Source organism: Cyanistes caeruleus, chromosome 14 (assembly GCF_971803275.1).
Source record: "Cyanistes caeruleus chromosome 14, bCyaCae1.hap1.1, whole genome shotgun sequence".
NCBI lineage: Eukaryota > Metazoa > Chordata > Aves > Passeriformes > Paridae > Cyanistes > Cyanistes caeruleus.
This window is the reverse complement of record NC_141714.1, coordinates 1,621,589-1,641,965: the sequence shown is the minus strand read 5'-3', so window position 1 is coordinate 1,641,965 and position 20,377 is coordinate 1,621,589. Positions and strand designations below refer to the sequence as shown.

General features: G+C 53.8%; 1 protein-coding gene and 1 long non-coding RNA gene across 10 annotated transcripts in view; one reads left to right on the top strand and one right to left on the bottom strand.

The window, feature by feature from the left end:
• Positions 1-20,268, top strand: part of ZNF185 (zinc finger protein 185 with LIM domain) — a 29,229-nt gene extending 8,961 nt beyond the window's left edge. For 2 of the 9 annotated variants that reach the window (XM_086851025.1, XM_023926788.2), the window contains 25 exons: positions 811-891; positions 2,033-2,116; positions 2,954-2,992; positions 3,493-3,576; positions 4,688-4,765; positions 5,466-5,546; positions 5,933-6,001; positions 6,444-6,515; positions 6,712-6,756; positions 7,059-7,142; positions 8,099-8,182; positions 8,552-8,635; positions 8,783-8,890; positions 9,521-9,670; positions 10,065-10,145; positions 10,874-10,975; positions 11,458-11,610; positions 12,127-12,237; positions 12,464-12,559; positions 13,514-13,591; positions 14,851-14,919; positions 16,468-16,542; positions 17,357-17,459; positions 18,005-18,103; positions 18,813-20,268. In XM_086851025.1, the coding sequence (XP_086707151.1) occupies positions 811-891; positions 2,033-2,116; positions 2,954-2,992; positions 3,493-3,576; positions 4,688-4,765; positions 5,466-5,546; positions 5,933-6,001; positions 6,444-6,515; positions 6,712-6,756; positions 7,059-7,142; positions 8,099-8,182; positions 8,552-8,635; positions 8,783-8,890; positions 9,521-9,670; positions 10,065-10,145; positions 10,874-10,975; positions 11,458-11,610; positions 12,127-12,237; positions 12,464-12,559; positions 13,514-13,591; positions 14,851-14,919; positions 16,468-16,542; positions 17,357-17,459; positions 18,005-18,103 (2,110 nt within the window). In that variant the 3' untranslated portion in view covers positions 18,813-20,268. The remainder of the gene's footprint in view (positions 1-810; positions 892-2,032; positions 2,117-2,953; positions 2,993-3,492; positions 3,577-4,687; positions 4,766-5,465; positions 5,547-5,932; positions 6,002-6,443; positions 6,516-6,711; positions 6,757-7,058; positions 7,143-8,098; positions 8,183-8,551; positions 8,636-8,782; positions 8,891-9,520; positions 9,671-10,064; positions 10,146-10,873; positions 10,976-11,457; positions 11,611-12,126; positions 12,238-12,463; positions 12,560-13,513; positions 13,592-14,850; positions 14,920-16,467; positions 16,543-17,356; positions 17,460-18,004; positions 18,104-18,812) is intronic. The other 7 variants (XM_023926793.2, XM_086851028.1, XM_086851030.1 and 4 more) reach the window with 7 other exon arrangements.
• LOC147650488 (uncharacterized) lies at positions 50-18,005 on the bottom strand. The gene is made up of 3 exons (XR_015276531.1): positions 17,574-18,005; positions 15,519-15,691; positions 50-3,482 (listed from the first exon to the last, which is right to left on the bottom strand). It is a non-coding gene; the product is annotated as an uncharacterized LOC147650488 (long non-coding RNA).
• Positions 20,269-20,377: the final 109 nt, after the last annotated feature.

The following is a 20,377-nucleotide window of genomic DNA, read 5'->3' as shown; positions in this document are numbered from 1 at the left end:
GTTCCCTCTCCCTAAAGGACACAGAATGATTCACCCCAACACGTCTCAGTGGTGTGACACAAAAAGAACTTTATTTTTCTGACTCCAGTATTTATAGGTTCTCAACAATGACCAGGGGTTGGATAATTAAGTTACCACCTTCCCAATCACACTGCTCATGTGGAGCATCCATCAAAAGATGTTTCTTAGAAGAAATGTGATAAACAACTTATGTTTATAGAGCTTTCATGGAAAAGGAACTAAAGCTATGAAAACATTATCAGAAGGTTTGGTTTTCAGGGAGATATCTCACCTTTTCTTCTTTAAAGAAAGAAAAATGAACAGAGAAAATGAAGAATATTTTAAACAATCAAAAAGGAAAATAACAAAGAAAATAAACAATGTCCTCAACAATCAGAAGGCTCCAGTTTCAGGGTGATAGTTCCCGGGTCTCCGTGGGCCAGGAGGAGCCCCTTGAGCTGGCACCGACCTTGGTGTGAGGGGATTTTAGCAGCAGGAAGGAGTGGAGGGAGCAGCCTGGAATTCTGCAGGTTTGGAGTGTTCCTGAAGCCTGGAGAAAGGGGGATGCCCGTGGCAGAGCAGCACTGTGGGCATTTCCTGCCCAGCTTCTCGTGGCTCTGATCCAAAATGGGCTTGGGACCTCTGGACTAAGGGAAAAACTCTTGCAGGGAAACATGTACCCCTGTGGAAAGTACAGGCGTCTTCCAGGGTCTGAACCGATCCCTTGGATTCACCTCTGGCTCCTGCAGCCTCTGCCCCAGGCCCAGCAGCGATTCCCTGACCTGGCTCTCCCTTCCCTCCCCATCCCAGAGCTCCGTACAACGTCCGGCAGAAATCCATGGATGCGGACGAGGAGGACGCGCCTTTTTCCCCGGACGAGCACAAGAAGAGGTGAGGCCTGGAGGCGCCTGCAGGGACAGTGACAAGCTCTGCTCCATCCATGGATGCGGGTGTGGAGCAGGGCTGGGTGAGATCCAAGAGGAGCCAGGGTTTCTCCAGGAAGCACGGGCCACCGCGCTCCCAACAGAGCGGGATTCAGCGCCTGACGAGATGCGGCCTGACAGCGCGGCCCAATTAACCCGGCAGCGGGCAGGGAACCCGTGGGATGCCCTGGGAAACGGGAATGTGCACACACAGCCAGCAGGGAACCCAGCTCCCCCTGCTCTCCCAGCAGGGCTGTCCTGCTCCAGGCGGGAATAGGCTCAGAGAATCATCCTGGAATGGTTTGGGTGGAAGAGACCACCCAAAACTCCTCGTGTCCCATGGACAGGGACAATTCCTGCTGTCCCAGGCTGCTCCAAGGCCTGCCCAGCCTGGCCTGGGACACTTACAGGGATCCAGGGGCACAGGACAGGGATGGGAACAGGTCTGGTCTCTCTGGCTGCAGCCTTTGATGGAGTTTCTGAGGACTCTTTTCCTCAGCCACAAGAGCTGGACAAAGGAAAACTTGGTCACTGTCCCCAGGGTCCAACCACTCAAGGGCTGGAGAGGGGCTTTGGATAAGGGATGGAGGGACAGGGCACAGGGAATGGCCAGAGGGCAGGGCTGGATGGGACACTGGGCAGGAATTGTTCCCTGGCAGGGTGGGCAGGTCCTGGATCCCTGGGAGTGATCCCTTCTCCCGTGGGACACTCCGTGGGGGTGTCAGCCACAGAGCCACACCCCATTCTTCTGTCTGTGGAATCCTGTAGAGCAGCAGTCCAGCTCTGCGAGGGGTTGTCCAGCCCTGGCACAGCTGCTCCAGTGGTGGAGTCCCCATCCCTGGAAGTGTCTGGAAACCCTGTGGCACTTGAGGACATGGCTCGGTGGTGACCACGGTGGTCGTGCTGGTTGATGGTTGGTCCAGATGGTTTTAAAGGTGTTTTCCAACCTGAGCCATTCCATGATTCCATGGAATCTGCTCCCCAGAGAGCAGGAGCCCTGCCAGGGTTAGCCCCAGTCTCATTCCTTGCTCATCCAAGGCTCCAGCCAGCCGGGAGTGCCAGGATGAGCAGGATGTGACCCCTTCCCTTCCTGCCTCCCTCCCCTCCAGGACTGAGGCTGCCAACAGCGTCCTGCGGCGCTCGGCCGGCCGGGAGCGCGCCTACGTCCTGTCTGCCGCCAAGAAGAGCAACGGGTGAGTTCCAGAGGTGGGAATGGGGCAGCAGCCAGGGAAGGGGGGCTGGAGGGGAAGGGAACCTCCCCAGCACAGCAGCCAAGGACAGGCCACAAAGGTACTGCGAGGGCTGGAGCTCCTTCCCTGTGAGGAGAGAGCTGGGACTGCTCACCTGGAGAGGAGGAGGATCCAGAGAGAGCTCAGAGCTCCTGCCAGGACCTGAAGGGGCTCCAGGAGAGCTGAGGAGGGACTGGGGACAAGGGATGGAGGGACAGGACCCAGGAAATGGCTCCCAGTGCCAGAGGACAGGGCTGGATGGGATTTTGGGCAGGAATTGTTCCCTGGCAGGGTGGGCAGGCCCTGGCACAGGTGCCCAGAGCAGCTGGGGCTGTCCCTGGATCCCTGGAATGTCCCAGGCCAGGCTGGACATTGGGGCTGGAGCACCTGGGACAGTGGGAGGTGTCCCTGCCATGGCTGGGGGTGAGGCTGGATGATCTTTAAGATCCCTTCCAGCCCGAATCATTCCATGATTCCATGGGATCTGCAGGTTTCTGCAGAACTGGGAGATCCTCCAAGTATTCCCTCTCGAGGGGGATGAAATTTCCAGTAAACCATGGGAGTCCCTAATTCCCTAAGGGAATCAAGAGTCCCATTTTCAGCCTCAGTCCTCCAGCTGCTCTCCGAGGTTTTGTTGGATTATTTCACTGGGAGCTTGCCCAGCTGTGCCCGCCCTGGTCTGGGCCAGCTCTGCCCAGAGGGGTGACAGGACCTGGGGTGGGGTCCTGGGAGGTTCTGCCCCTGCCCAGGGAGTGCCTTTCCCTCCGATCCTTTAACTACCCCTTAATCCTTCCTCCGCAGGAGCCCAACTCAGGAATTCCCAGCCCTGATTGCCAAGAGGTGGGTGCTGGGGAGCCCTGCTGGGGCTGGCTGTGTGAACCAGGCTGGGACAGCAGATCCCGGGAGCTTCACGGCAGAGGAGGAACAATTCCTTGGAAAAGGAATGCTGGGGGCTGGATCCCGCTGGGTGTTTTTGGGGAGAAGCGATGTTGGAAATGCTGGGAATGCAATCCTGAGGGTGCTTTGGGTTCTGGGCAACCTGAAACTGGGGAGATCCAGTCCCAGCTCTCCTGTTTGCTGGGAAGCTGCTCCAGCCTGCCAGGAGAAGGCTCCCCAGACAGGGCACAAAGGTGCTCAGGGCTCCCTCTGGAACCCAGGAACTCAGCTGATGCTGCTTGGAAAAGTCCCGCTGACCTGGCTGCATTCTGCCCCTTGGGATGCTCAGCAGGAGCAGCAGGAACAGCCTGCTCAGGAAACAGGGAAAACAGGGATAAACTGCCTGGAGAGCTGCAGGAACGGAGGAAATGATGTGGCACGTGTCTCTCTCTCCCTGTGGAAAGGATTGAGATTGAAGAGGAGGAAGGACAGCAGAGGAGGAGCCCGACGGTGCCGGCTCCATCCAGCTTTGCTCCGGACAGCAGCAGGTGGGATGGATATTCCAGCCCTGGGATAACTGCATTTATCAGCTGCACAAACACAGCCAGGCCTGCAGGGTTTGCAGAGCAGGGGAAACCCTGGGGATGGAAACGGCTCCCCCTGGGATAAACGGGGAAAAATCGGTCACTAAACCCGAGTGTTCCAGCAGAAAGGCAGATGTGAGTGACAGCAGTGCCACAGAGCACGGGGACACTGCTCAGGCAGCAACGCAGGAGCTCTGGGCACAAAGCAGCATTTGTGCTCCCATGGGAGAAGCTCCTAAAAGACACCTGGGTTAATGTTTTATTATTTAAATTTATTATTGTATTTAAATTTATTATTTTATTTTAATTTGTTTTAATTTATTTTATTTTATTTTAATTTATTTTATTTTAATTTATTTTATTTGAGTTTAGTTTATTTGAGTTTAGTTTATTTTAGTTTAGTTTATTTTATTTTGTTATTTATTTTGTTATTTATTTTTGTTACTTATTTTTAATTATTTTATTTTTAATTTTTAATTTTTGTTTTTGTTTTTCATTATTATAATAATTTATTAATTTTTATTAATAATTAATAAATATTTATTATTAATATTATAATAATTTAATTATAATTATTTTGTTTTAAATTATTTTGGTTTTAATTATTTTGTTTTAAATTCTTTTGTTTCTAATTATTTTATTTATGTTTATTGATCTATGTTTATATATATTCTATATATAAATAATAAAATAATAATAATACAATAATACATAAATACAATAATATTATTGCATCAATAATGTAAATATTACTATTTATAGTAATATTATAATGTAAATAATATTACTATTAATAATATTAATAATTAAAGTAATGAAATATGAATTATAGCAACAATAAATTATTATATATTGTTATGTGTTGTATATATTATATCATTTATTATTATATAAATGAATAAATAATCGAAGATAAAAATTAAAATATTTACTAAAATATAAATAATTTTAAAATATTATATTTCTTGATATTAATTTATAATTAATAAATTATATATTTATTAAATTATAAATTAATTTATTAAAATTTATTAAAAACAATTTATAATTGTTTTTGTGGGGTTTTTTTTGTCAGTGCTAATGGGCTAAGAAAAACCAGCCCTGGATCTACCTGGGATGAGCCAAAGGCAGCGGCAGCAGCGTCTCCCTCCAGGTGAGAATTCCAGCACAGCCAGGGTGGGTGGCACAGCTTGGGCTGGAGTCAGAGACCTCTGTGGGCACCGCTCTGGGAAAGGGGAGGAACCAAATCCACCTTTCCATGGGAAACCTTTCCTGAATTCAGATGTCTCTACATAAAGGTTTCATGGCTGAAATCAGTGTCTGACAATATCCCGACACAAGGACTCAAAACCCAAAAGGAAAAAATCCCAAAGGCAGAATTTGGGATGGTTTGGGTTGGAAGGACCTTAAAGCCCGTCCAGTCCCACCTTGCACTACCCCAGGGTGCTCCAAGCTCTTCCAGCTGAACCCTCTCACACCAAACAGGAGAAAGGGAATAATTTCCAGTTGTTTTCCGGTGTTTTTGACTGAATCCATGCCTGGAGTATAAAAAAGGTGGAATAGTTCTCACTGCAAACAGCACAAAAAACAGCTCAAAAAGGACAGCTGCCCTTGTCCTGCTGCTTTTACTGGTGTGTCACTGCAGAAAGTGGAAATTCCTGGCAAAATCAGTGCTTTGAATTTAAAACTCGCTCCTGAGAAGATGACTTTGCCAGGGAGTGGATTGAGAAGGGTGATGATTCATCCCCATTTTCTTCATTCCCATCAGGAACACTCCAGTGCCGGTCAGACTTGCTGCAGTTGGAGCTGCTTTAACCAGGAATGACAATTTTGTCCTTTTTCTTCCCTTGCAGCCCCAAACCAGGCAGCAGGAGCCAAACATCCCCATCCCTGAGTGACACCTCAGGGAAAATCTCCACTTCTGCTGATGTCAGGTGGGTGTGGAGCCCTGCAGCAGCCTCAGGATCCCTGAGGGCAGGATGGGGAATCCAGCCCTGCCTGGGGCATCCCCTGGAGACACAAAATCCTCCAGGAGCAGCACAGAACAGCAAACTCCACACAGGGAATTCCAGGCAAGGGGCAAAAGCATCTGGGGGGAAACATCCCCAGATGGAACTCGAGGGCCTCCCACAGTTTGAGCATTTCCCAGCTCTGTGCTGGGAGTGTGAATCCAAACCTGCAGCCCTTTCCATCGGCTCAGCTGATGGTTTTCCCTTTGATTTTTCCTCCCCTCTTCCTGCCCTGTTTGTAGCTCCCTTGCAGCACCACTCTCTGCAGCTCCTCATCTCCCTCCCTCACGCTCCTGCTGTTTTTCCTGCAGGAATGGTGACCACAGACAGGCCCTGGATGGGAAATTCTCCTTGGGAACGGTGTCCCAGCGTGGGGATGGGTAAGGAATTGGGGTTGCTGCTGGACCAAGGATTTTCTGGGGAACAGCAGCTCCTTGCTGCCAGCCCTGGGCTGCACTCCAAGAGCAGCATCTGCTGGCAGAGCTGCAGCCTGCCAGAGATCTCCTCTCTTCCCCCGCTCCTCTGGGATTCTCCTCCCTGCATTTTGGATTTTGCTGCTCCCTTTGCCTCCCCTGCCCTTCCCCAGAACTGTCCCAAGGGCTCTGCTGGTCCTTGGTGGCCGCTGCTGGTTCTGGTGGTCCATGGTTCCGTGATCCGTGACCTGCAGCCTGCCCCAGCGGGCTGGGGAGTGCAGCCCTGCCCATCCTGATGGAGACATTTAACCCCATCGTGTTCCCCAAACAAATATCTGCACATTTCTCCAGGGTGATACCTTACAAAGGCTGACAGGTCCCATTTTCACTGGAATTTTCCTTTTCCTAGTGACAAAGTTCTGAAGGAAAAGCCTGAGAGGTTCCCAAGGGATGAAGGAACCCCCAGAGCCACGAATGGAAGGTAGAGCCACTGTGGGATTCCTGGGCACTGCACAACCCACAAAACCCTGTTCTGGAGCTGGCTGGAATCTTGGAATGGATATTTACTGAAGGAAAAGCAGATTCCATCTAGGCTTTGTAGAGCTGCTCTCTCCTCTGTGAATTGCATGGGGAAAGTGACTGCAGGACGTGGCTAAAGTTGTGTCTCTCTTTTCCAGATTTCCTGAGCACACAGAAGCCAACAATGGGTTTTACCCACCAGAGTAAGTGGAAAATTGCCTTTTTCTCCTTCATTTTAGGGCTGGGGGTGTTTCTCCTGACCTGGGACTGCCCCGTGGGTCTGACCCAGCCACTCCAAAGGCCTGGGATCTTCCAGCTGCTTTCCTCACACGAGGACGAGCGGGTTGGATTTGGGGCTCAGCCCTTCAGGAAATTCCCAGAGCTAAGCAGGAGGGAGGAAAAGCCGTTCCACCAGAGCCAGGAAAACCTCGTGGTGGATGTTCTTCCTCCTTGGTGTCCTCCTCTTGCTAAGCTTCCTGCTGGGACCAACCCCCTTCTCTCGCAGGTGCAGCTCTGCTTCCTGGGACAGAGCTGGGGATGCTCCAGAGAAGCTGCTCCGTCCATCCGAGCCCTCCCTGGGTGACACCAGGTGTGACCCTGCACGGGGGCTGGGGCTGGGAATAAACAACTTGTCCAGAGTAGAGCTGGGATAAGGATCCAAACTGGGCAACAAAGCAGCTGGGAAAGGAAAATCCTGCGTGGGTAAACAGCAGGAACGGCATCTTTCCATTCACTGTTACACAACTCCTTCCCAGAGGAGCAGAATTCAGGAGGAATTTCCCCATGGAAAGGGTTCTCAGGCCCTGGCAGGGGCTGCCCAGGGAGGGTTGGAGTGCCCATCCCTGGAGGTGTGCAAGGAAGGGCTGGAGGTGGCACCCAGAGCTCTGGGCTGGGGACAAGGTGGGCATCGGGCACAGCTTGGATTTGATGATCCCAGAGGGGTTTTCCAGCCTCAGGGGCTCTGGGAGCAGATCCAGCAGCTCCAGCACTGCCTTTAGTGCCTCCATCCCACACGGTTTTAGAGCCTTTGGTCCCCTGACATTGCCAGAGGTGATGGGTCAGGGGGGAATTGCTGCTGTTGGCAGCACTGAGCTCCCTGGAGCTGCTTCCCTCCCTTGTCCATTATTCTGGGATTCATTTCCATGCCTTGGCACAACAAAGGCCTTGAGGTGAGCAGATTTCAGGGCCAGGTTGGACACTGGGGCTCAGAGCAGCCTGAGATAGTGGAAGGTGTCCCTGCCCATGGCAGGGGTGGCACTGGATGGGTTTTAAGATCCGTCCAACCCAACCCATTCCATGATTCCTGGATCCTAGGAAATGAATCCAGCCCCCTGAGCTGAGGTGAGGAGGGTGCCACGGCCTGGAGCTGCTGCTGGGGATGTGGGAATGTCTTCTCCAAAGTCATTCATGTTGTGCATTGTCCAGGTGCTCCATCCTGGGACAGGATAGGAAATTCCTGTACGGAGATGTGTACAGCATTGCTGTTCCATACAGATCCCCTGGCAACTTTTGGAAGCTCTAAATTCCCTGGGGTTTTTTTGCCAGGTCACCCTTGCAGTCTGATATCCCTTTTCATCCCACTGAGAGAACCCCTGTGCACATCGAGGACACAGAATATTCCTTTAAAAGGTAAGAGCAGGGTGAATTTAATGGGTGCAGGGAGAATCCTGAGGATTAAGGAGAACCTGAATGGGCAGGCACAGAAAGAGGCTCCTCATCCCGCTTTTATCCCAAGGATGGAGACAACTGAAACTGAAATAAACCAAGAGCTTTGTGTTGTATCCCTCTCCATCTCCTTTGAGACCAGACAGGTTTTTCCTCCTCTTGTGTTCTCCGTGGGGTTCAGGCAGTCCCTTTTCATTCCCTGGTAATCCAGGGATGCTGCAGCAGCAGCACGGAGCTGGAAGCAGCTGGATACAGGGACATGGAGAGTCCTGGAGAAAAGCAGAGCAGTGCCAGGATCCACTTTTTAGGGATGTGATGGGTGTTGCTTTCCAGGTCTGTCCTGGGCTATGAGGAGAGGAGCAGCTCCACGAATCCTGAGGGCCCATCCCACCACCAGCCCTACTGGGATGAGACAAGGTAAGCACTGGGGGGACTGGGAGGTTTGGGACTGGAGATTTGGGATGTTTGGAATGGCTCTGGCCAAACTGGCTCCTGCTCCTCTCCAGGGAATGGGTGTCTGCCCATCCCAGCATGGATTTTCCCACTCCTGGCTCTCTGGTTTAGGCTCCTGGACTCATCCATCCTCAGTGAGAGGGGCCAAGGAGCTCCTGGCCATGACGCCCCCCCAGAGCCCCCCAGGCTGAAGGATCCCACTGAGCCCAGCAGGGCCGGGTAAGGAATGGGATATTCCCCCCAGCTTCTCCTGTGGGATGAGGGTCATTCCTTGGGCATCTCATCCCCTGCTGATAAATATCCCCCCAGGTTCTCCTTTCCATAGAACAAGCTGGAAAAGACCTTCGGGATCAAGTCCAAGCGTCAGCCAGCACCATCACCATGTTCAGCACCCATTCATGTCCCCAAGTGCCACATCCACACATTTCCTGAACCTTTCCAGACCTTGACAATCCTTTCCATGCAGATTTTTTTCCCAATATCCAATCTAAACCTCCCCTAGTGAAACCTGAGACATTTTTGTGCCTGATTCTAGTGCTGCTTCTGCTGGATGACCCTTTTACCATGGTTTTACAGGAAAACCTGGGAGGAAATATCCTCCTTGGCTGAAGCCATCAAATCCTGTCCAGCTGGAGCTGCTTCCTAGACTTTAAATTTGGGTCTCTAGGGAGAGATAAATAAAGGGAGAGCAACAAAATTTGGCATTAGACATCATAGTCTGGTTTTGAACTTCCCCGCTCAGGGTGTGCACATGGAAGGACTTTATGGACTGGTTTCCTTTCTTTTGTCCATATTTTCCACCTGAATTGGAAGAGCTGAGGCTCTTGGTGAAACTGGGCTCCCTCCCAGGTGTGTCAGTGAGAGCATCTTGGAGTCAGGGGGTGACCAGAGCGTTCCTGTCCCCAGGTCTGAACTGTGCTCCCAGGACACTGCTGGCAGCAGGGACAGGGATGTGGGAATGTCATCCTGCCTGCAGAGGGAGGAAACCACGGCAGGAAGGCAAGAGAAATAATGGGGCTGCTTTTCCTGGTGGGGAATTTGGTGCAGGGAGCTCTGGGGGAGGCACTAAAGGTGCCATGGTTGGGGTCCCTCCTTTCATCCCTGTTTCTTAAGAGGCCTGGATTTTCCATCTGGTTTTTTTCACATCCCTTTGGGTTATTTGAGGACTTGGGTTAGGGCTGGGTGGTTGCATTTGATGATCTTAAAGGGCTTTTCCAACCTAAACAATTCCGTGATTCCACGATTCTATCTGGAACATTTCCATGCAGGGATATTGCACTTTCTTATTTTTTCCCCTTGAGGCAGGAGATTCTCCAGGGGCTGCATCTCCATCCCACAGGAATTCTGTGCTCAGGGTGCTTCCACAGAACGTAAAGCTCTCATGTCTTGGCAGGTTGAGCTCTGATCCTGCAGGAAGCAGCGTCCCAGCTCCAGAGATTCCACGTGGCAACGAGTCTGAGCCACGCAGGGACAGGTACGGAGCTGGGCCACCAGGACACCCCTCACACACCTCCAGCTCTCCTTCCTGGCCTGTCCCAAGGCATCCAAATGCTCATTTCCTGGCTTAGGGAATTCAGGAGCCAGTACAGACTCTGCCAGTGCCACCCTTCACCCTGGAAGGAGCAGAGCACTGCAGGGATCTCCCACAGGAATTGTTGCAGCTCAGCATCAGGAGGATGTGGAGCTGCTGGAGAGAGTCCAGAGGAGCCACAGAGCTGCTCCAAGGCTGGAGCCCCTCTGGAGCCAGGCTGGGAGAGCTGGGACTGCTCACCTGGAGAGGAGAAGCTCCAGGGAGAGCTCAGAGCCCCTCCCAGGGCCCAAAGGGGCTCCAGGAGAGCTGGAGAGGGACTGGGGACAAGGAATGGAGGGACAGGACACAGGGAATGGCTCCCAGTGTTAGATGGGATATGGGGCAGGAATTGTTCCTGGCAGGGTGGGCAGGCCCTGGCACAGGTGCCCAGAGCAGCCCCTGGATCCCTGGAATGTCCAAGGCCAGGCTGGATGGGGTTTGGAGCACCTGGGACAGTGGGAGGTGTCCCTGCCATGGCAGGGGTGGCACCAGATGAGTTTTAAGGTCCCTCCCAAGCTAAAGCACCCTGACACTGATGCTGTGACAGTCACAGTGATCCTGCACTTACCCCCACAGTGGGCAGGGTCACATGCAGGTGCTGGAGCTCCTGACAGCTCTTTCCTCCTCACCAGGATCACTCTGGACTATGAGGGACAAACCAGTGCCAGCACAGACAGCCCCCGTGAGAGCCTGGGGGACTGGAGGCACAGCGAGCCCACCCCGGGGCCAGCCGGGTATGCTGGGGACATCCCTGTGGTGGTGCCATCAGTGGCTCTCAGCCTCATCCTTCGCTCCTTGGAACACTCCTGGCTGAAGCAGGGAGCCAGGGAATTTGCCCAATCCAATAGCACTGACCACAGGAGTTCTGGGAGGGAATTGTTCCCCTGAGGGTGGGCAGGCCCTGGCACAGGTGCCCAGAGCAGATCCCTGGCAGTGCCCAAGGCCAGGCTGGACACTGGGGCTTGGAGCATCCTGGGACAGTGGGAGATATCCCTGCCCATGGCAGGGGTGGAATTGGGATGAACTTGGAGGTCCCACCCAACCCAAACCACTCTGGGATTCTGGAATTCCATTATCCAGTGATTCTGTTAACACGTGGTGTCCCAGTTCTCCCAGGGGCAGGATCCACCCTCAGCAGACCCTGGACACTCGTGTGAGCTGCTCAGAGCAAAGACCCCCCCTTGGATTTATGGTCAAACTGGTTTTAATTCCTCAGCAGGTCTGAGTTCAGTTCCCAGGAGAGCGTTCCTGGTTCCCAGGAGTCCCAGCCCCCCGTGTCCCTGTTCCAGGACCGCCAGTCCTTCGGAGGCTCCGTGCCCAGCCACAGGATTCCAGGCTACGTGGACAGCCAGATGTTCAGCACCAGGAGGTGAGGGTTTGGGGGTGAAGGGTTTGGGGGTGAAGGGTTTGGGGGTGAGGGTTTGGGGGTGAAGGGTTTGGGGGTGAAGGGTTTGGGATGCAGAGACAGGGAAAGCTGCTGGCATGGGACACCTTCCACTATCCCAGGCTGCTCCAAGCCCCATCCAGCCTGGCCTTGGACACTTCCAGGAATGGGGCAGCCACAGCTTCTCCAGGCAATCTGTTTGGGAATGCTTTGGCTTTGCTCAGGTGCTGGGTTTGGAGCCTGCTCTCCCTGTGGAGCCCAGAACCAGCACAGGGAGAGCAGAGCATGGGGAAATGATGGAATCATGGAATCATGGAGTTCTCATGGCTGGGAAAGGCCTCTGTGACCATCAGCTGCCAATCCAGTGCTGTGACATGCTCACCACCAAGCCACAGCCTCACATCCACACATTTCCTGGGTGCCAGAGCCCCTGGTAGTGACTGTGAGCCCAGCGTGGGGACTGCAGAGATTCCTGCTGCTCAGGGCTTTGTGTCTCCTCAGCAGGCCCAGCCCCGATCCCAGAGGGAGCGCTTTTCCCGGGAGCAGCAGCCCCAGGAGCAGCTGGTATGACGGTGCCAGGGGGCACGGCGACTTCAGCCCCCCTGCAGGACGGTGAGTGCAGGGCTGGGATCCCAGCTTCCCAAACCAAGGAGCTTCCCACTGCCACGCTTCCATCCAGGTGTCCTGATCCACGTGCTGATTCCCTGGATGTGAGCAGGGGTTGGCTGGGAGGGGTCAGTGCCCAGCAGGGAGATTCCAGCCCCGATTCCCACCCCGTGTGAGGATCCCTCAGCTGCCCAAACTCAGAGCTTGAGACTGTTCCACTTCCTCTCCCCAGCCACGAGTCCCTTCCCAGGGATCCCACCATGTCCATGTCCCAGAGAAGCCACAGGGTGCCGTTCTACATGGACAGCTTAAACTGTAACAGCACCAGGTAAACGGGGAGTCACCAGGGCTCCGAGGGAAACTGCCCAGAAATTTCTGGAATAGGAGCCAGCAGGCAAAGCCAAAGAGCTGAGAGAGGGAGGATTGGTTTCCAGGGAGTGGATTCATGATCCAGAGGCACAGACCAGCTCTTAAACCATTCCTAGCTAAAGCTGCCTAGCAGAGGATCTGGGATACATCCAGAAAAATCCCTGGAGATTTTTCACTGTGTGGGAAGCCAGAAGAGAGGAACAGGAGAATGGGGAGCTGTGTGTTGGCCTTTGCTACAGGAAAACAGAGAGAGAGTCCCTGTCCCCAGAATGTCAATGGTTAAATGACAGAACTGCTCCCAGGACAAGGCTGATGGAAGGGGTAGGAGGTGTCCAGTGTGGAATTCCATTATCCTGCAGTCCCTCCTGGCAGTGCCAGCCTGCCCATGTGCTGTCTGATGCTCCATGCAGCCACCAGAGCAAGGCTGAGGGCTGGATCTGTAACAATCAGTAGTTCTGGGGGTGAAGAGGGGGCACAAGATCCTTGGATTGGCTCCAGGAAAGGTCAGCCTCACTCCAGGTCTCATTGCTGGGTGGATGGACAGAGCTGTTTTCCATAGGGACAGTTCCACTGGCTTTGGGAATGTTCCCATCTCCTGCAATTCCTCCTGTGTCCTTTCTCCCTGTGGCTGCTCCCAGTCAGGCTCCCACTCACTCAGCCCATCTTCACTGGAAGATCTCGTTGGATCTTCTGTCTCATGGCCCATCAAGTGAGACTTCCCCAAATCCCTTCTCCAGGGAAGCAATCCTGTCCTGTGGCAGATGTAGAAGGAGAAAGGGTTCGGTTTGGTCCATGATAAGGTCTGGCAAAGGGCTGTGCTGTCCATCTGCCCTCCCAGCAGTGGCAGCCGCTCCTCTCCTGGCTGCCAGCTTGGATCCTGCCGTGGCTCACAGAATTTTCCCTCTCTCCACAGGCTCCTCTCCAGCTCCAGTGAGAGGCTCTGCAGCTCCCACCACAGCTCTGGGTACCAGCCTGACTCCAGCACTGCCGGGTAAACAACCAAGAGGGGCACAATGCCCTCACTGCAGGGTAGGGACATCCTGCCTGGTGAGGAATTCCAGCTTTAGCACCTGCCTGGTGAGGAATTCCAGCTTTGGCACCTGCCTGGTGTCACCCACTGCGGCCAGCAGGGTCAGGGCAGTGATTGTCCCCCTGTGCTGGGCGCTGCTGAGGTGGTCCCACGTGGAATCCAGGGGTCACTTCTGGACAAGGCAGACCCTGAGGGGCTGGAGCCTGTCCAGGGAAGGGAACAGAGCTGGGAAGAGGGTGGAGAATTCCTGAGGGAGCTGGGAAAGGGGCTCAGCCTGGAGCAAAGGAGGCTCAGGGGGAATTTCTGGCTCTGCACAAGTCCCTACCAGGAGGGAACAGCCGTGGTGTCGGGCTCTGCTCTCAAGGAACAGGGACAGGAGGAGAGGGAACGGCCTCAGGATGGGCCAGGGGAATTGAGTTTGGTGGTGGAAGTGTTCAGAAAATGTGTGGATGTGACACTTGGGAACGTGGTTTGGTGGTGACCATGGTGGTGGCACCATGATGATGTTTAAAGGTCTTTTTCAAGATTAATGATTCCATGATGTAGAAAGAGCCCGGGCTCAGTTTAAGTAAAAAGAAAAAGAGGTTTCTTTCCTTAGCCATGACAGGGCTTAGTGTAAGAAGGGAGGATTAATCCCAGCTTTTAGGCAGCAGTGGAAATGCACCATGGAAATGGAAAAGGCTGATTAATTCCTGTCAGAGCTGCAGGCAGAGGGTGGGGGGCACAGGCCTCCCCTTGGAGCAGGGATGGGGCATGAAATTCTGCAGCTGGGATTGGAAAGAGGCAGGAATATGCAAGGGAGGTATAAAAACATCCCCAAGCAGCCAGCAGTGTCTGAAATCACTGGAGATTTGGATGAAATCACTGGAAGCAGCGCTGTGCCACAAGGCTCGGTGGATCGGGGGAGCTGGGAGCTCTCTCCGTGACCATTGTGCTCCTAATCCTGACGGGAGCTGGGAAAGATTTATCCCTCAAACCCCTGACTGGATGAAAGGGTTACATTATCCATCCCATTCTCTCCAATTAACTCGATTTGTTTTGCTGGGGTAATTAGAGGAGTTGTTATTTAGCAACAATACGCAGATTTATTGGGGAACAACAGCATCCCGCCCCGAGCCTCTCCCGCACGCGTTCCGTGTCCGGGGGCACCCCCGAGCCCTGCCCGGCTCTGCCGAGCCCCAGCCGCTCTTTTCTCATGCAAATGATTCCCGTTTTCCCAGGAGAGGGATCCTCTTTGTCAAGGAGTACGTGAACACGGGCGGCTTTGCAGCCTCGCCGCGCCACGGCAGGTACGGAGCGCTGGGGACAGCCGTGTCACCTCCCGTGTCACCTCCCGTGTCACCTCCCGTGTCACCTCCCGTGTCACCTCCCGTGTCACCGCGGGGTGGGACAGCCGTGTCCCCTCCCGTGTCCCCTCCCGTGTCCCCTCCCGTGTCACCGCGGGGCGGGACAGCCGTGGCACCTCCGGGTGGGACAGCCGTGTCACCTCCCGTGTCCCCTCCGGGTGTCCCCTCCGGGTGTCCCCTCCGGGTGTCCCCTCCCGTGTCCCCTCCCGTGTCCCCTCCGGGTGTACCCTCCCGTGTCACCCCCCGTGTCCCCTCCGGGTGTCCCCTCCCGTGTCACCTCCCGTGTCCCCTCCCGTGTCACCGCCGGGTGGGACAGCCGTGGCACCTCCGGGTGGGACAGCCGTGTCACCTCCCGTGTCACCGCCGGGTGGGACAGCCATGTCCCCTCCGGGTGTCCCCTCCCGTGTCCCCTCCCGTGTCTCCGCCGGGTGTCCCCTCCCGTGTCACCCCGTGTCCCCGCCGGGTGTCCCCTCCCGTGTCACCCCGTGTCCCCGCCGGGTGTCCCGGCCGTGTGTCAGCCCGGCCCAGGGAGAGGTGCTCACCCCGCAGGATGGAGCAGCTGGAGCTGATCGGGCCCGGGCGGGTGTTGGGAGGGCTCTGTGCTCTCCTCCCGCTGTGCTGGTGGCAGCAGAACTGTCCCGCTGCTCCCAGGGGACAGGGAAGCTCCTCCTGGAGTGGCTTGGTGTCTCTGGGGTGGATGGGAGCTGGGAGACACCTGTAACCAAATGATTGGAGTGAGAGAGGAGAATGTGGAGGGTGAGGGCTCTCACTGGAAAAACTTCATTGTATGAGTTTAAAAAATGAAGTTGCACCATTTTCAAGCTTAAGTCTTCAATCCTTTGTGTTCTGCTCTGGTGAAGCTGCTCCAAACCAGCCCCAGTGTGACAAGAGCCCCATGCACATCATCCTCACGGTGATGTGGCACCAGTTCACACCAGTTTGGTGCTCCCTGCAGGCATTTTCCTCCCTTGGCGCTGGGCTGACATCCCTGCAGGAGCTGCTGACACTCTGTAAATCTCCAGCCTGTGCCAGAGCTCAGCAAAGCCGCTGTCAGCAGCCAAAGATAAACCAAATATCCAGGAACCTCAGGCAGAGAGGGAACGCTCAGCTGGATGAGGGATGAGACCAAGGATGTGCTCTGTGCCTTTCCCTGCATAACAGTGCAGGATTTGGAGCTGTAGCAGTGAGAAATGCTATTTGTAGGGGCCAAATGTAAACATTGTTTGTTTATTTATTAATTTATTATTATTATTTATTTATTGGTTTTATTTCTATTATGTAAACATTTGGTGAGGCCAGAGTTTTGCCTGGAGAGTCCCCTCTGGGGGTACTTAGTGGTTCCTCTTTGTGTCCTGGGAAGGCACTTTGAGGACCTTCTCCCCAAGGAACAGGTAGCCAGGATATTCCAAATCATTGGATTATGATTCCATCCGAGGTTCTCTTCCCACAAAGCGCTGCCAAGAGCTGATATTTCCCTCCTTCATTCCGCAGCCTTGTGGATTTGAGTGACCTGGAGAGAAGCAGCTACAGCCACCACAGTTACCTGTCCAGTGCTCCCCTGCACAGGTAGGACAGGGCGGGGCTGCCTTGCGGGGTTCATCCAATTCTCCATCAGAAATGATTTTAAGGGTTTGCTTTTTGAGGACACTGGGGTGTGTTTGGTGGAACAGCAGCACAATAAATGGAAATACAGCCAAGTGGGCTCCAAGTCAGAGTCCAGAGCAGGCCACCAAGGTGGTCAGAGGGATGGAGCTCCTCTCCTGCAAGGAAAGGCTGAGAGAATTGGGATTGTTCAGCCTGGAGCTGAGAAGCTTTGTGGTAACCTAATTGTGGCTGTCCAGTGCCTGAAGGGAGCCCGCAAGAAGAATGGAAAGGGATTATTTCCAAGGGCCTGGAGTGACAGGACAAAAAGGAATGTCTTCTCACCAGCTGAGGGCAGGGATGGATGGGATATGGGGCAGGAATTGTTCCCTGGCAGGGTGGGCAGCCCTGGCACAGGTGCCCAGAGCAGCTGGGGCTGTCCCTGGATCCCTGGCAGTGCCCAAGGCCAGGCTGGACACTGGGGCTGGAGCAGCCTGGGACAGTGGGAGGTGTCCCTGTCGTGGCAGAGGGTGGGACTGGATGATCTTTACAGTCCCTTCCAACCCAAACCATTCCATGATTCCACAACTGTGGAATCTCAGGATTCTGAGATCTGTCCTGCCCCACTGCTGTGGTCTCTGGGACAGCACAGTCCCCTGCTCTGTCACTCACACAGTCCCACGTGTGGGAGCAGGCTGCTCATGGACAGCAGTGCTGATGGCTGGGATAAAGCCCTGGCAGCAGGGCTGGGACTGGAAGCAGAACATCACAGAGGAACCCAGTGCCCTGTTCTTCCCAGGTCCAGTGAGCCCCTGTGCAGTTACTGCAGCCGGGAGATCCGAGACTGCCCCAAGATCATCATCGAGCACCTGAACATCCACTGCCACGAGTACTGCTTCAGGGTGAGCCCCAGTGCCTGTGCTGCTGGGAATGGTGGGGCTGGGAGCAGGGATCTTCCTGCAAATTCCATCCCCAGGCTTTCAGAGGGATATACGTGGCGTGTGCCAAATCCTTACCTCACACTGGGACAAAAAGTCAGGCAGCCACAGGTGTCCCCAGAAGGTTTTTCAGGTCTTTGAATAAATGTTAGAACAGGAGAATTCTTTGTTATTGGCAGCACCCTCAGAACAGCCTCATGTCCTTGCCCCACTGTCCTTGGGGCAGACTTGCTGCTTTGTGGTCTTTGTGCTCTAGTGGAAGCGGCTGAATCCTCAAACCCTGCAGGGTTTCCAAGGAAAGTGTGCGGGGATGTGGGCAGGGTGGGAGGAGGAGGGATGGGGAGTGTGGGAGGAAGAGGCCTGCAGGGACATTTGGCTGTTGTAGGAAACCTCAAAGGTTGCATCCTCACCCCTTAATAAAATGATGCAGAGACCTCTGTTCCCTCCCTTCTGCTGTTCCTGTGGGGGGTTTTGGTCATTGCCCAACCTCCTTGTTTTCCCTTTGGCAGTGTGGAATTTGCCACAAAGCGATGGGAGAGCTCCTGGATAAAATATTCATCCACCGGGACATTGTCCACTGTGACAAGTGCTACGAGAAGCTCTTCTAGGTGAGTCTCCAGAGCCCCTTTCCAAAGCCGTTCCCAGGGGGACGGCTGGGTGAGAGCTCAGAGTTCACTGTGAAGGGTGTTTAACCCTCACATCTCCAGGGTGAGCAGGCAGGGATCTTCCTAGGCTGCTGGCTGGGATGCAGTGACCTTGTTGCAGCGTTAGCTGGAAACTCACTGGCTCTGTCCTGGGGGCGGTGGTTGGAACCAGAACTTCGGTGACAAACAGGCTGTGGTGGCTTCCCGGGGGTGACAGGCTTGAGTGATGACAGAAATGTCCCTCAGAGGTGGAGAGTCCTCTCGGAAGGCAGCTGAAGGTTCCTCGCCGTGTCCTGGGCTGACCCCGTGCAGGGACGGTGTTCAGAGCTGTGACATTCCCCTGACAGGGACACGGCAGCAGCTACACCTTTACCTAAAGATCGTTTGAGCTGAAAACCTTTGGGAAGATAGTAGAGTTGTGCATTCCAGAACAGACACGTTTTGGTTTCGTCTGATTATCTGGAAGGAGCGGGAGATGCCGTGGCAGTGCTGGGGCTGGGAGACCTCGAGTGCTCCCGAGGAGGAGGAGGAAGAGGAGGAGCAGGGAAGGATGCTCCGGCCTCGCTGCTCCCCGTTCCTGCTGCTGGGATGTGGCTGGTGCAGCGCCCATCCCCGCACGCTGCCGGCTCCGCCGCATTCCCGGTGGGATCAGCCGCTCTTTGTGTGCTTGCAGGGCCCGGCGGGGCTGGGAATGCTCTCCTGGGATCACCGCCGCTCCTTCCTGCCCGAGACTGCAGAATTAATTCCTGCTCCCGCTTCCCTGCGGTCCTTTCCCCTCTCGCCGCCCCCTGGCCGTGGATGAGTTCAGCACCTGCTGGCTGATGCTGTCACCTGTGTGATGGGAACGAGATAAGGCAGGCTCCTCCTCAGAGATAACATTTCCCAAGCCCCTCAGCCTGCCCTCAGCTGCAGGAAGAGTCCCGGTATTCCCGGAGCTGGGAGTCGGGCACAGCTCCTCAGCTTTACCCCGGCTAATCGTCACCAGTCTCTCCTGATGATATTTGTATTTCTTTCCCTTGTGCAGCCAGGCTGGCACACAGGCACTGGGAGCCTTAAACACTAAATTTGGTTTCTTAGGAGGGTTTGGATTTAGTCCTTAGCGAAAGCCTATTTCTGCTTCTTTCAGCCCTAAATTCAGCCTAGAAATAGCTTCTGCCTGATTTCCATTTGCTTTCCCCAGGATTCCAGGACGACTTGCAAACTCTATTCTAATTGTGTGTCAGCTTTAATTCCCCTTCCTGCCTCTTCCCTGAGGATGCTGCAGCAGCACTTGTGGCTGCTGCGTGTTTGGGGAGATAAGTGTCCTTCCCCCAGTGTTAAACTCGGGTTCTGGGGCAGGTGTCTGGTGCCAGAGCACTGCCATCTCAATTCCCTCTCCTGACAAAGAGCTCTGCTCAGCTGAAATCCAAATTTCTCCCCTTGCCACACCTCTCAATGCTGTAAACTATTCACAGCCCAAATTCTAACTAACGCTGAACTTCCAGCAGCTGCTGCACCCAGTAAAATCAGAATTGTGTCTTTTTAACTCAGAGCTGAGAGGTTGGGAATGCTGAATATTGAAACCTGGAAGTCAGGTGTCCTCCAAGAGTCCAGACTTATGATGGGAAGCATTAAGAACCATAGAATGCCAGAATGATTTTGGGTTGGAAGGAGTTAAGGTTCCTCTGTTCTGAAGTTCATGGGCAGGGACACCCTCCCCTATCCCAGGTTGCTCCAAGCTCCGTCCAGCCTGGCCTTGGACACTTCCAGGGATGCAGGGGCAGCCACAGCTTCTCTGGGCAACCAGGGCATCCTCACCTTCACAGCCAAGAATTGATGGAAACCAAGCTTCTCCTAAAATCCTGTGATTACCTAGGGAAAAAGGAACCCTGATCCCTCCCTGTGATGTTTTTGTGTTTGAGAGCAGCTGAAGAAAGGGGCTCAGCCTGGGGAAAAGGAGGCTCAGGGGTGGCCTTCTGGCTCTGCACAACTCCCTGACAGGAGGGGGTTTTCCCCCTTAAAGATATGTATCCCCCAAAAGGAACCTGCAGCTATTATAAAAATGTTATGCTTTATAAATTGTATTGGCCTGAGCTTTGAAGAATTGCTGACCTACCCTCCATGAATAAAAAACCAATGAATTATTCAAAGAGGTGAATGTTCCTGGTATTTGTGGAGAAGGGTCACCTGCACACAGATTTTTTCCTACATGATGGATGAGGTCGTGCATTTTTCTTCACAAAAATAATATCTTATTTC